The following is a 14,976-nucleotide window of genomic DNA, read 5'->3' as shown; positions in this document are numbered from 1 at the left end:
TCCTAATCCCAAGATTATTGAATGTTCCTGTGCTCCCCTGCACTTGTTGTTGGCTGAGGAGCTTGCAGATGGGAGCAGCAAACCCTGTACCTAATCCCTCCCATTGGACCCCGGCCTGTTGCAGTATCTCCAGGCTCATGTTGTTCTTCCTGTTATTTCCCAAGCACACAGGGAGCTGCAGTGCCGCCCATCAGTGTTCCAGATGTGCCGCCCACCTGTTGCTCCCAGATGTGCTTGTCCATGCTTAATGAAGACACCGAGAAGCCATGAGGCCCCCCCCACCACAAACCCTAACGTCTCCAGGCACCATCTTTCAGACCCAGCCAATGAATCCCTCCTCTTGCTCCAGTTTCTCCACTAACCATTCCTTCAACTCAGGCCACCCTCACCCAGGTGGCCCCATGTCAGATGCTTTTGTTGGAAGTGGATTAGAAAAACCTCTCCCCTTTGTCCAGGAAGTAGTCATCTCATCCAGAAAGTGGTTATCCCATCCAGGAAGTGGTTATCCCATCTGAGAAGTGGTTATCCCGCACTGCCGGGTGGGTAACGCCCTCCCCACCTTCTCATTTTTGTTCCCCACCTGCCACTTTGCCCTTAGTGAATATTTCATTCTGCCTGAGCCCCCCAGCACGGGGACAGGCTGGGAGAGGAATGCCACCAAGACCCGTCTTCCCTGTGGAGCCTGCGCCTCTGCTTAGAGCAGGGGTAAGAAAGCCCTGTCTCCTCCATGCTGCTGAGCTGCAGTCAGTGTCCACATCAGATGCAGGGGATGCGGAAACATCAAGAGCCCGCAGACACTGCAGGCTTGCTGGTGGCACATCCTCACCCAGCTTTACCCGGGCCTAAGCTCTCACTGTTTACCCAGGTGTGAGATGAGCAAAAGGCACCAGCACGGTTGGGAGCTGGGGCTCCTGATATGGTTTCTCCTTTGCCTGTGACATCCACGCTCTCTGCTGGGCTCCCTTTACCATGCCCCATCTCACAGCTACACCTGGAACCTCACTGCCATGGCCCTGTAACAGAGGGACCCCAGACACGGGCTATGAGCATAAAAATTGGTATTAAACTGTGGGGAACTGACTGTGCCTCACAGCAAACCCCAGCCCTGCATCTGACAGATTAAGTGGTTATTTCGGGTTACTGTAAGTGTCTGGTCATGCTGAGGGTCTCTGTCCCTCCTCTATCAAAGCAGGACCCTAAAATTTCACCATGTGCCTCTGTCCTTGGGGATACTCAAGGCAGGATGAATGCATGGAAAGCAGCCCTGCAGAGGAGGACTTGGGATACAGGTAGATGACAGATTGAACAGCAAAGAGTGGACGTGGACATGGGCATGGGGACTGTGGGATGATCTCTGGTGGTGTCTCCTGTAAATGGGTGACGATGAGAAACAGGAGGTCATGGGAGCCTCCCCTTGCTGGGGCTGACCCTGGCCGGGCTCAGGTCAGCGGTGTCGGGGTGCTCCCTGCCTGAACACACCATCATGGAGATGTCTCGGGCTGTACATGGGTCTGCGTGGCTGTCATTCCCTTTGCATGGCCGGGAGCCTTTCCAGCCCAGTGCATCACAGTTCTCGGTGGCTCTCTGTTTGCTCTGGAGGTTGAGTCTCTTGGGACATCAGCAGTCAGCCAGGGCTACCTCAGACCACGGCTCAACCCCGCCACTCCATGGGGCCAGACAGAGGGTGGCAAATGCAACCCCATGAAGAAAAGGAGGAAGAGCCCCCTTTGCAGTGGGAACGGATGCAAACCCTCTACTCCATGCCAGCCTTGGAACAGTGTGGCCAAGCCTGCACAAGACCAAGATCCATACCCACATCTCCCCTCATATCCCAGGAGGGTCCCACCACACCAAGGAACCACCTGCCAGAAAGGGACTTGCTCCAAAGTCCCCACGAGCAAAACAAGGATAAGGAGCAAGAGACCATTCCACCCTCACAGGGCTCCTCCAGCCCCACCTCTGCTTGTTACCAGTCAGAAAAGAGATTTTTTTCCTTTTCAGTCTCTGAAGACCTCTTCTCAATGCTCGTCTGGTCCAAGAGAGAAACAGGAAGCTTGGTAAATATTAAAAAACGGATTAAATGCAATCCAGAGATCTTTCTGCTTCTGTGTTAATCCCTGGTGCCGTTGCACCTGTGAGGGTTACAGAAGTGCACCTCAGAAGGATTAGATGGGTGAGGATGGTGGCAAGAAGAGCCAGGACTAGGCAGGTATTTCCCCCTGGAAACTCAAGAAGAGCCATAAAACCAGCAGTGATGCAGTAAGGCAGAGGAAACGATGCTCTGCTGAGCCTCTGAGACAAGACTGTGGTCTCCTGCGGTATCAACAGCAGCAGCAGCAACAAAGAGGAATAATTTTTTCACATAAATGAAATATTCATGTCTTGGAGTTGACTGAAGTTGATGTCTTGCAGTTGAGTTTTCCGGAGGTTAAATGCTTAATGAATTGAAGTGAGGAGATAGGCATACCTGCAAAGACTCAGGTCACGAAGAGGTGCTGGGGTGATGGACACCTGCAAGACAAGGGTCACTCGCTGTGCCCGTATTGAGCCATTTTCTTCCCCAGACTCTGCTGCCAGACACTGCTTTGGGGGACAAAACCGGAGCTGCTCCCCCATGGGACCTCCAGCAGTAGGGCCTCCGTGGGCCCATGGGCACAGCCTGGGCACCTTGAGTGCCTCTGCACCCAGATACCACAGTGATGGGCAGGAAGCCCTGAAGAACCCCCAGTACTGGTACAACACATGCTGCATGGGGGCAGCACAAGCAGCAGAAAGAGCTGCTTGCTTCAAAGAGAATGAAGTGAGCCTGGGCTGCGAGGAGCTGAAGTGTGACCCTGCAGCACGGCTGGGCTGAGAGCCATGTCCTCCTTCAGCCTCCTCTCCTTGGTGATATCTCCTTGTTTATTATTTTGCTCACTGTTTTATCCCACTGTGTAAGCAAGCTCAAAACGGCCTTCTCAGAGACAGGGGCCCAATGTTCCTTGGCTCGCTGCTCCATGTGGAAAAGCATTACATTATTCACTTGTGACCATATTAAAAGCAATCTCAATATACATCTGGGCTCCTCAGGGCTGTCACAAACTCCTTGTAATGATTAAAAGTGGAAAGATGTTCAGAGTTGCTAATCATGGTAGAGGATGTTTGGAGTTAATCATGGTAGTAGGCAAGACTTTTTCAGAGCTTTTCTGTGGCTTGGGGTGTTCTCACCTCCCACCAAGCCCATTGCTGAGCCCCGGGGTGGGGGTAATGCCTGGGGGGCATGATGGGGCTGATCAAGGGCAAAGCCAGGGAGTGGGAAGAAGATGGGACCAACCCTGGAGACAGAAGGCACAGTGTGGGGCTGAGCCCCGAGGGACTTGCCCCCTCGGGATGCCCGAGGGACCGGGGCTAAGTCCCGGGTCAAGGACCATGCCCAGGGGGGTGGATGGGGCTGATCCCGAGGGGCGATGCCTAGGGGCGGGGTTGCGGGACGGAGACGAGCCCGGTGCCGGGGCAGCCGCGGGACCCGCAGCCCGGTGACCCGCCCGGGGGGGCCGCGGCGGCGGTGACTCAGCCGGGAGAGGCGGGCGAGGAGGAGGAGGAGCAGCAGCAGCAGCAGGAGCCGCCGCAACCACCGCAGAGCCGCTCACCTGCCCCGCCATGGCCCGCCGGGTAGCCGCCGTCCTGCTGCTGCTCGCCCTCGGCTGCCTCCTGGGCATCCTCCTGCTCTGCCTCGGCACCGGGGACACGCGGGGCCCGCCCGGCTTCAAGGTGAGCGGGGCCGGCACGGGGTGGGGACTGGGCATGGAGGAGCAGCGCTCCCGGAGGTTGGGGCAGCCGCAGTGGGCACCCGATGTGCGGATGCGCCGTGCGGGAGCGGCGCCGGCACCCGGGGGGTCCCCAGCGCTGGCTGGGGGGAATCCCGAGCTGCGGGCGGGGGTCGCGGAGGCACCTGACCACCCATCCCCAGCACCTCAGACCTGCCCCTGCAGAGAGGACTCTGGGGGTGGCATGTCAGGATGGGCCCCAGGCCCGAGCAGCCGTGTCAGCATCTGCAGGAAGGGCACCCCACACACCCAACATCGCCCCTGGGCTCCGGCTGCATCGCCAGGGCCAGCGCTGCCGGATGAGACGTGCTTCCCTGTGAACACGAGCTGCTCCGTTTTCTTTCTCATTCTAAATTCAGATGCCAAAAGAAGCTCCCAAACAATCTCTTGTTGGCCAAGTCCACCAGTTGACTTCTTTGCAGCCCAAGTCTTGTTCTAAAATGGTCGTAATTTGTTTCAGTGACAGACCAAGCTATTCTGTGGGGAACAGGCTCTTGTCCTGGAAAATGGTTCATCAAAACCCCCCTTTTTCTCATCCCAAGCAATTTACTTGGAAACTTTCGAAGCCAGCCCAAATGCCAGATGTGCTGCCTTTGCTCCAGGTTTGTCAGCTGTAATGAGGATTAGGTTGGGAAAATGAGCTGGCTTAGCCAAGACTCTCGCTGCTGTTGGTATAACTAGCAACGATGAACTCTTCCTCTGTGCCACCTTTCTTGGCCACCCATTGCCATGTGCTGGGGCCTCTTGGGCTGCTTTCAAAATGGATTTTGTCTCTTTGGGCGCAGGGGAATTAGACAGATCAGCCCTGAGAGCCATATGTGCAGCACTTGGGTCAGCCTGGGAAGCTTTTTCTCCTCCTGGTTCCAAGCTGGAGCTTTGGTTTTTAGCCAGAGGCATTCCCAGAAATTTAATTTTTGTGCTTTTTTGTGGTTTTTCTCTCTCTGGGTGGAAGCACCCTCCAGTCCACAGGCAGCCCCGCACTCTGGGGCTGAGCAACCCCAAGCACTCACATCGGTCCTGGCCCTTCTCTGCCGCCCAACCCAGGGGCTTGGGGGCTTGCACCATTCCTGGATGTGTCAAGCACACACGAGATCCAGCTCAGCTTGGCACCAGTGTCCTGCAGTGCCTGTTCCCATGGGGCTGGCAGCAGGCAGGCACCAAGGGGTTTGCTTTTGCACAAAGCTCAGGGCTGCTTTGGGGATGCAAAGCTTTGTCTTAGCCTAACTCAGCCCAAAACAGGTTGACACGGTTTAGAGGAGGTTGGTCCTGCTGTGGGGCCCATCGTCCCCGCCTGCCTGGGCAAGACATGGTCCTTGCTGTCTTGGTCCATGTTAACAGCAGCTGCTGGATGATAGCGCTGTTCACTGCTGAGCTATGGCTCCAATCTTCCCTTTCCAGCTCCTTTTGCTTGGAATATAGCCCTAAAATACCCTGAATTAGTTATCCTGCTGCCAGAGGGATTCATCCCAGGAGCACAGGGTTCTCCTTCCCTCGTGGGTCTGAAGTGGGGCTTAGGGCACTGCTGCCTGATGGTTGAGAGCTGGTGTCTTCTATTGACAACCCTTTTTCTTCCTTCTTTTGGCAAATCTCTTCACTGGCCGTTACAAAGTGCGCTGGGCTCTTCCCCTGCTGGCTGTCCTGGGGCAGCTGCAGCTCCATGGCAGGAAGGAAACCACCGCAGACCTGAGGCCCTGTGGGTCTCACTGCCCTCAAGGGAGTTGGGACGTTGTGGGGCAGGGCTGAGCCCCCCCTGCACTGTGGGGCAGCTCAGGGAGCCAGAGGGTGGGGGGCTGGAAGCTCAGGCACAGCCACGGGGCATGGGGCCAAGCTGCAGCAAGTTGGGCAGTTCCCAGCGTCCAGCTCCACCTCCTGACCTGGGGTGTGGGATGCTTCTGGCCAGAGCCATGGACTCACTAGGAGCCCAGAGCCCTACCTGGGACCTCGCTGCTCTGTAGCCTTTGGGGACACCACCGCCCCTGGTGTCCCCTCTGCAGGGGCTTCAGGAATGAGCAGCCAAGTCTGGGACTGGGCTGAGTGATGATGCAGTGGGGCAGAGCCTGCAGAGCTAGGGCTGGCTCAGGGACACTGTCCCAGTGTGGGGCCATGCCAGGGCCACCCATGCCCCCCAGCCCTGCGGCATCACCAGGATCTGGTCAGGGGTCCTGTTGTTTGGAAAATTTCACATCCCTGTGCCAGCAGGAGGTGCTGGGGTTGGGGACTGTCCTGCAGGCTGGGGCCAGGGCCATGAACACGTTTGAGGACCTGCCAAGCCCCAGAATGCTGGCAGCTGAGCGTGTGGGGTGGATGAGATGGATGGCAAGAGCCAGGCACCGCTGCCAGAGCATGCCAGGACATCCTTGTGTCCCTCCAGTCCTCATCTCTAGCCCACTCCTTGGCAGGTGCAGGACATCTCTGTTGAAGAGCTGAGAGCATTGCTGACACTGCAGATCACTCATGAGATGGACTTTCAGCTGTGTTTCTCCATCCTGGGACCTGTCTGTGACCCCCATGTGGCTGAGGGCCCACAACTTGGCCACGGCTTGAGTGACATGGCTCCTCATTCTGCAGTGGGTGATGCCATGGCTCCAGTGCCTGGGCACAATGGCTGAGGCAGGGACAGGGGCTGCTGTGGGTGACTCATCCCTGATTCCCATGTGGGTGCTGGAGGCATGTGTGCACTCTTGGATCTGGAGGAAGAGATGGAGATTGTCCTTCATCCCTAGGGACCCTACGCGTCTGCTTCAGCTCCTCCATGCTGCACACATGTGCAGTTGGCTTCCACCCCTGCCCACAACCCCCAGCACCACCAGGGAGAGTGATGGCCTGGGATGTAGAGCCCTGTGCCCTGGGAGGGGGTGCAGGGGCTTGCCGTGAGGCCACGGTGGCTCCTCTCATGCTGGGGCAACCATGGAGTATGCCATGGAGCACCCCGTGGAGCATGCCATGGAGTACACCATGGAGCACCTTGTGTAGCACACCATGGAGCATGCCATGGAGCACGCCGTGGTGGTGGCTGGCTGGATGCTGGGCACTCCCTGCTGCTGGTAGTGCCCACTACACTCAGCACTTTGTGGTGCCATGTGCCATTGCCTCAGCTGGGCCCGGGCGTGCTGTTAGGGCCAGGTTAATGGCAGTCAGGGGTCTCAAGGACCATCCCGTGCTGAGGCCTGGGGCTGCTGAGCCATATCTGGCAGCAATGGGGTCTGCCTGTGCAGAGGGTCCAAGAGCACCCCGACCCCCACCCTGACCCACAGGCACTGCTGTGAAGGGCACTGGGATGTGCCTGCATGGGGCAGCTGGTGCTGACGCCAGCCCGGCGCTGTCACTGCCACCCCAACACAACCAGGGAGGGCAGTTACAGCCCCATGTGCTCGGCTGCAGGCGCTGAGCAGGCAGCATGGCTGACCCAGGCACGCCCACCCGCATGTGTGTCTGCACAGCGCACACCACCTATGTGCATGTACACACAGGCAGAGGCGCACTCGTGCATGCAGACATGTCAGCATACCTGCATGCATGTACAGCTCACCCATGCACCCCTGCACACACACCTCCACACCGAAATTTGCACGCGTGTATATCATACAATCACAGAATCCCAGATTGTGCTGATGGGACCTTAAAGCTCACCCAGTTCCAACCCCCTGCCACGGGCAGGGACACCTTCCACTAGAGCAGGTTGCTCCAAGCCCCTGTGTCCAACCTGGCCTTGAACACTGCCAGGGATGGGGCAGCCACAGCTTCTCTGGGCACCCTGTGCCAGCGCCTAGTGCTGAGCCATGCACACACCACGAGTGCATGAGATGAGACATGCACAGGCCGTATGTCCATGCACACACACACCTCCACGCGAGCACCTACAGGCATGCAAACCCCATGCACATACACATACATAAATGCACACCCATGCACATATATGTCCCCAGTGCTGCTCCTCCTGGGCTGTGTGGCAACACATGTCCTGGGCACTGCAGGTCATCCTCACTGCCTCGTGCTCCAGCATTTCCTAACCCCTGCCACCCCATATGTATCCCTGCCTCCAGTTTTGAGTTTTGTTCCCCTCCAACTGCTGCAGCCCCTCCCCCCCCCCCATCATCTTGGGAATAGAAACTGCTCCCGGGGTCCTGGCTGTGCTCAGCCTCAGCTTTGAGGGTGACCTGTCAACGCTTTCCCTTTGGGGACAGTGTTTTTGTCCTGCTGATGCTCATGTCACTCCAGGTGATGTCTGGGGTGGTGCCGTGCCCATGAGGACACCGGAAACATCTGCATGGTGGCTGCAGGGTTTGTGGGCACATGTGCAGCAGAGGTGGACCGGGGGGGTCTGCTGGGGTTGGAGTCTTCCCGGGGATGCCAGGACCCACTTGCGAGCGCTGGGACACTGAAGGGGACATGCCAAGAGGATCATGGGGTGGGAGCTAGTGGTGACATGCCAGTGGGTGTCCCTGGGACAGGCAGCTTCACTGGAGCAGCCTCAGTGTCCTCTAGTGCTTGTGCTTGTGTCTGGTGGGTGATGCTCATCTGGGGGTGCAGGGAAGGCATGGGCTGGGTGAGGCAGAGGGTGCTGTGGTGAGGAGGGACTGGGGGCACACTCAGAGGGTGCCTGGCCCGTGTCCCATGTCCTGCTGGGCAGAGGAGGGGTCTGAGACCCCCCCAAGGCTGCTCAGAGCAACTGACCCCAGCACGTGGCCCGGAAATGGCCCAATGGCCCAATCTGGGGGTCCTGCTCCCCAGTGTTGCGCTTCAGAGGAGCAGGGGGCGGGGGGAGAGGCTGGAGAGCCCCCCTCCTCCTCTCTGCAGGGTTCAGTCACCAGGAGCTGCTCCCCCCACACACCAGTGAGTGGATTCTCTGCTGGCTAGTAGCTTTTGTCCCAGGGCATGTGGGAAGCCTCTGGTGGTTAGTAGGAGCTGGAGGAGGCTGCAGGGGTTTCACCCATTGGAAATGGTTCTCTGGGGAAGCTGGGGGTGCTGCTGGTGTGGGGCCATGGCTTCACGTGGGAATGGGGGTTACCTATAAGCAGGGACCACAGGCCTGTGCCCTGACAATTTATTTCTGCTGGCCAAAACCCAAACCTGCAGCCACCCAGGCTCTGTGGGACAGGGATGGGAACATGGATGGGGACAGGGATGGGACCAGAAGCACCCACCAGGCAGGGCCGAGGTGGATCCCAGAGTCTGGGCAGGGCAGGAAGCAGGCAAGAGCCTTTGTACAAGCCAGGTCTAAGCCTGAAGTGGTTTCACCCCAGATGTGCCCAGCTGGATCCCACCTCACCACCCCCTCCCAGTGCAGCAACCCTGAGTGCAGGGAGTGCAGGCAGCACAGGGCAGCCCCTCCCTGGGAGCGGGAACTGTGGCTTGGCAGGAGGGAGACAGTTATTTATAGCCAGAGAATGGCCGAGCCATACAAGGGCAGGAGCAATGAGGTGCTGGGCTGACCTTCTTGGGAGAGCTGCATCCTGAGGGGACACTCTCAGGTGTCCCCCCGGCCCAGGGACCTGCCCGCATGGCTCAGCGTGACTGCCCATGACTGCCTGTGGATGGCCATGGGTGCTAGTGGATGCCTGTGGATGCCCATGGATGTCCATGGATGCTCACGGATCCCTGTGGGCAGCCTGTGGATGCTCATGGATCATGTGGGCTGCCCATGGATGCCTGTGTTACCCATGGGTGTCTGTGGGTGCCCATGAATGTCCGTGGGTGCCTGTGAATGCCTGTGGCTGTCAATGGATGCCTGTAGCTGCCCGGAGCAATGGAGTGGAGTGTTGGGAGCAGGCAGCAGGTGCTCAAGAAGGCGAGAGGGTCCCCATGCCCAAAAAGTCAAAGTCCCGGTGCTGTGCCAAGCAGCATCCTGGGATGTCCAGTATCCCTGGCTGGGGAGAGCGGCCGTTCCTGGCCCCATCCTGGCAGGGCCCATGCCCAGTGAGGGCAAGGCCATGCCTGCGCTGGGCTGAGCAGTGCTCGCCTCTGCCAGACAATGCTCCTGAAGGTGCTGGGCAGGTCACAGGCCGTGGTGGGTCATTGAGCCCCGGTGCCTTCCCTCGGGATGGTCTGGAGCACCGGGGGGGTCCTGCCTCCAGGTCTGACCCACTGCCTCCCCTCTGCAGTACGGCATCGTGCTGGACGCTGGATCCTCCCACACAGCCATGTTCGTCTACAAGTGGCCTGCAGACAAGGAGAACGACACCGGGGTGGTCAGTGAACACAGCATGTGTGACGTGGAGGGTAAGGGCTGTCCCGGCCCCCAGGGCCAGTGGCTGGTGGCGGGGTCTGTCCCATCGCCTGCAGGCAGGACTCCACGATGGTGTCACTGCTCTGCCACGCCCAGCTGCCTCCACCACCACCACCAGTGCATCCACCAGCACAGGGAAGTGTCATAGGAGTCCAGCTCTGTTCCCCAAACCTCCCCCATCTACCCCAAGGCTTGCAGCAGTGCACGCCTGTGGTTTATCTTTTCCTGGCATACACTGAACTGCCGGGAAACACTTCAGCTCCCTGCCTAGCCCAGTGAGGAGTGAGGGATGGTTTTCCACTCTCCATTTAAGCAACCTTTCCCAGGCAGTCTGCCGGGGGGATGCAGCATGGGCAGGGAGATGTGGCTGGGCTCTGGATGGCTCCATACCCACAGAAACCTGCAGCTCCTGCCTCTGGAGCAGGCTGTTGCCTGGGGGGGCCTCCCAGCCTGGGAGGGGCAAAGCTGCCCACAGAGCATCTTCCCACCGCCCGCAGGGAGCAATGCTGTTTCTTCTCCACAGGTCCTGGCATTTCCAGCTACAGCTCCAACCCTCCCGCTGCCGGGACAAGCTTGGTGCACTGCCTGAACCAGGCTCTGAGAGACGTGCCCAAGGAGAAGCACGTGGGCACCCCACTCTACCTGGGTGCCACGGCCGGCATGCGCCTGCTCCAGTGAGTGCTCTGTGCACGCCAGCCTTAAACGCTGCCCAGGGGCTCTGCCATGACACCCTGCACCTTCTCACCCATGACAGGGGTGGAGATGGTGAAGAACAGCTCTGAGGGGACCCCTTCGCTAGGCAAAGCTCCTCACCCTCCCAGCTGCCCGGCTGTGTGTCCCTCACAGAGGTGCTCCTGCCTCTCAGAGCAGGAGATGCTCTGCAAGGCTCAGCCAGCACATCCTTGACTGAAAAGGGGCTGTAGTGGGGACCAGCACTGGGATAACCCATCCAGTCTTTGCAGCTAGCTGGGAGGGAAGGCCCCCTGCACCCTTTGCAGCCTGATGGGATGCAGTGAGAATAATTACCCCCAAAAAAACACAGAGAGGAGGGAGTTGTGCCCCCCTTGCCCAGCCACAGGATCTGGCTCAGGAGGAGGGAGCACACCCCATCCATGCCCCCGCCTCCTCCAGCAGATACAAAGCAAATTAGCTGGGGCTTTTGGAGACATCCCTATGGGTACCTGCGTGACGACCTACCTCCCTCCTGCCCTGGCGCCGTGGCGAGGCTGGGACCTGAGGGCTGCGTGGGCAGTGGGGGCTGTGCTCGCAGCACCCAGCCAAGCCCTCCACTCTGCCTGCTCTGCAGCATCTCGAGCCAGCAGGCCTCGGACGCCGTCCTCGGTGCTGTGGCAGCCACACTGAAGTCATACCCCTTTGATTTCCGGGGCTCGAAGATCCTGTCAGGAGAAGAGGAAGGGGTCTTCGGATGGGTCACCGCAAACTACCTCCTGGAGAACTTCATCAAGGTGGGCAGGGGATCATGGCAGCGGGGGTGGCTGCGCCAGCCAGGCGGTCCTGTAGCTCATCACATACTTATGGCCGCTCTTGTCTTTCTTGGTCAGCGTGGATGGCTTGGGGAATGGATCCAGCCCCAGACAAAGACCCTGGGGGCAATGGACTTTGGGGGCGCTTCCACACAGATCACCTTTGAAACCAGGGACACCATCGAAGACCCCAGAAACAAGGTGATGCTGAGGCTGTACGGCCAGACATACAAAGTGTACACCCACAGCTTCCTCTGCTACGGAAGGGACCAGGTCCTCAAGAGGCTGCTCTCAACGCTCCTACAGGTACCAGCATGTGCTCAATAAGGATGCCGTCTGTCATCCACATTGCCCCCTCACCCTGGTGTTTATACAGGGGTGCCCCCAGCCTTGGGTCTAGGACAGCCTCACAGGGCCGGCTGCACCTCCTTCCCGGTCAGCTCTAGGTTTTCGCCCACAACCCTCTCCCATGGTCCCAAGGCTTCCTCCCACCTTCTCCATAAGGTGTTGCAGCCCTCGGCCAGAGCCAAGACGTCCCAAGTCATCTCGAGATGCTTGTGGCAACTGCCAGTTCTGCGTCCTGCTGCCCGGTCCCCTCTACATCTCCCAGCAGGGAAGGAAGGCAGCAGTGCTCGGGCTGCCAGGGCTACAGCACATCTCACATGTCTCATGCCGCTTCTCCGGCAGGCTGAGAGATATCAAGCCACTGTCTCACATCCCTGCTGGCCCATGGGCTACCGCAAGACCCTATCGCTGAGCAGTGTCTACGACAGCCCCTGCACGGAGAAGGAGATGCCAAGCCTTGCCCTTGACACCACCGTTACCGTGGTCGGCACTGGGAACGGAAGCCTCTGTGCTCTGCATGTCAACAAGCTCTTCAACTTCACCTCCTGCTCCTTCTCCCGCTGCTCCTTTGATGGCATTTTCCAGCCAGAGGTTTCAGGAAACTTCATCGTAAGTCCTGGCATGGAATGGGATGGTGGCCCAGGTCTCCCCAGCCTCCCAGCATCATGCAGCAGCAAAGCCAGACCCCCAGCTCTGCAAGGGCAGTTGCTGGTGCCTACCACACCAGCCGGAATGGCTGTTGGTGGCAAGAAGGTTTGCTCCCAGCCTATCCCACAGTTGCATCCTTTCCTCCATCAGGCCTTCTCTGCTTTCTTCTACACGGTGGACTTCATCCAGACAGTGATGGGGAGACCTGTGCGCTTGCCCAGTGACCTGAAGGATGCTGCTGAGACGATCTGTGCCACCAACTGGAGTGAGGTGGGCTTCCTTGGCACGGTGGGGTGGAGAGGCCTGCTTCATGTGGGGCATCACGTGGGGTTCAAGAGCAGCCCTCAGAGGGAGCTGGGTGTCCTGGCACCCATGAAATAGGGGGAAGGTAGGCAATAGGACCAGGAGTGCCTCAGGTGGTTATGTGCAGTTCCTCGACCAGACAGGTGCAATCACCTAGAACTTCAGGCAACAGAAACAAAGCCTGAACCCTTCTGGCTTGACCCTTTTTCTTTCTCCCTCCACACATCCCATCCAGCTGCTCCAGAAAGCCCCTAAGCTGGAGAAGAGGCTGCCAGATTACTGTGCCGTCACCGTGTTTGTTTATTTGCTCACCACCAAAGGCTACAACTTCAACAACCATTCCTTCCCCAACATCGCCTTCCAGAAGAAGGTGGGTAATGCCAGAGCACATCCCCATCCCATGGTATCTGTTTGGAGTCAGGCCAAAAACTTCTGCAGGAGAGAGTCCCACAAGAAAGAGCTAAGCAGTGAGAGGGAAGATCTTGGAGAGCAGGGGCAGGATGGGACTCTCAGGGTCTGGGTGGATCTTTTGGGAGGTGAAAAAAAATGAGCTGAGTGGTTGTGCAGTGAGGTCCTCCAGTCCCTCCTTGGTCCTCAAGACAAAAGCCACCGCAAACAACTCTTCGCTCAGGCTTGCTGGGAAGTTACCTCAGGGCAGGATCCCACCTCTGACAAGTGCCCTCACCTGCCTGAGCCAGAGGATGCGCAGAGAGATCAGGACTGGCCTGAGCAGACAAGATCCTGCTCCCATCAGATGAGCCCAGCTCAGCACAAGATGGTCATTGCTTCAACCTTGGGCTGGCTGGACCCATAGGCAAGCAAGGGCTCAGGGTGCTGAACTCCCCCACACCCATCTCCTCCACTGGGCTGACGCTGAGGTGGTCCCTGGAAGGTGTCTTGAGGCTTGTGGAGATGGGTTGAGCGGGGTGGTGACCACGCCATGCTCTTTCCACAGGCAGGAGATACTTCCATTGGCTGGGCCCTGGGCTATATGCTGAACCTCACCAACATGATCCCAGCGGAGAAGCCCTCTTCCCACAAAAGCATGCTGTACAACTACTGGGTCATCCTCATCATGCTCTTTGTGGTCACCACCCTGACATCTCTGGTGACTGCTGTTTGCCTGCTCCGGCGCAGCAAATCTGGCACAATCTAATGGCAGGGTCAGGGTGCGCCTTGTCTGCAGGACCCAGCACCGTCCTTCCTGCTGGAGTCTCCATGGCCTGAACACTTGCGATGCAGCAAGTGCTCAGAGATGTCCTCCTCCCATGCCTGATGCTGCCTGTCCCAGAAGGAAAGCTGCCCCTTCCTGCTCTCCCCTTGCTTTCAAGCTGCAGAAAGGGAGGGACAGAAAAGGACTGCTGGCCTGGCAGAACAATGGCTTAAGGGCTTCCCAGTGCTACTAAGGGATGGACCCCAGAGCAGGCTCGGGATTTGGACGTTCAGACCTGGGGCATCTTTCTGCCACCAGACCTGGGCTGGACTGGGTCAGCAAATCAAGACAGGAGTAGGATTTATTCTCATGTGCATGGGGTGGGTGGGGAACATTACTTACACTAGTCCTCATAGCTGACCTCTCTAGCCTGTCCCTGGAGCACCAGCCCTGCCTCCTGAGAGCTCTGGGCACCACCCAGATCCCATGCTGTCTTTCTGGCCAATGCACAAACCCCACTGACCTTCCCGAGGGCCAAATCTTGGCCTAGACTTTCACTGGTCTGAGCACAGGGGCTTTGGATAGCAGCTTAAAAACAACCAGACATGGGGAGCAAGCAGCTTCCCAGGTCCCACTTCAGCAACTTCATGGTGCCTTCCCCATTCCTGTGGTTCCTAACCCAGATTTGTCTCTGGCCATAGCCAAAGCCTCCTTCATCCCCAGGCAATGGCACAAAAAGCCCCTGTGGCTCCCTGGTTATGGCCACACCAGTGCGGAGGTAATGGGCTTACTGTCGGAGCGGGGCTTCGCTCCGCTTTAGGACTTGATCCCAGCATCACCCCTCCCCAGGCAGCTGTGAGGACGCACCTTCATTTCAAACTGAGCAAGAACAGGGGCATGCAAACATCCAGGTTTGGGTTTGTTTGGTTGGGGTTTTTTATAATCAGAAATAAATCTTTGTAACCACTCCTATGGCTCTGTGGCTCATGATCAGCAACAGGCTGGTCAAGC

The 14,976-nt window shown here is 58.3% G+C and overlaps 1 protein-coding gene across 1 annotated transcript; it reads left to right on the top strand.

Annotated features, from left to right (window-relative positions):
- The first annotated feature begins 3,476 nt into the window (after positions 1-3,476).
- On the top strand, positions 3,477-14,934 carry ENTPD2 (ectonucleoside triphosphate diphosphohydrolase 2). The gene is made up of 9 exons (XM_030506912.1): positions 3,477-3,750; positions 9,908-10,025; positions 10,556-10,706; positions 11,339-11,498; positions 11,595-11,822; positions 12,204-12,470; positions 12,660-12,779; positions 13,048-13,182; positions 13,768-14,934. The coding sequence occupies exons 1-9, from the start codon at positions 3,640-3,642 to the stop codon at positions 13,966-13,968; spliced, it is 1,491 nt and encodes a 496-aa protein (XP_030362772.1). The 5' UTR covers positions 3,477-3,639; the 3' UTR covers positions 13,969-14,934.
- The last annotated feature ends 42 nt before the right edge of the window (positions 14,935-14,976 follow it).

Source organism: Strigops habroptila, chromosome 15, assembly GCF_004027225.2.
Source record: "Strigops habroptila isolate Jane chromosome 15, bStrHab1.2.pri, whole genome shotgun sequence".
Classification (NCBI taxonomy): domain Eukaryota; kingdom Metazoa; phylum Chordata; class Aves; order Psittaciformes; family Psittacidae; genus Strigops; species Strigops habroptila.
This window is presented reverse-complemented; position numbering and strand designations above follow the sequence as displayed.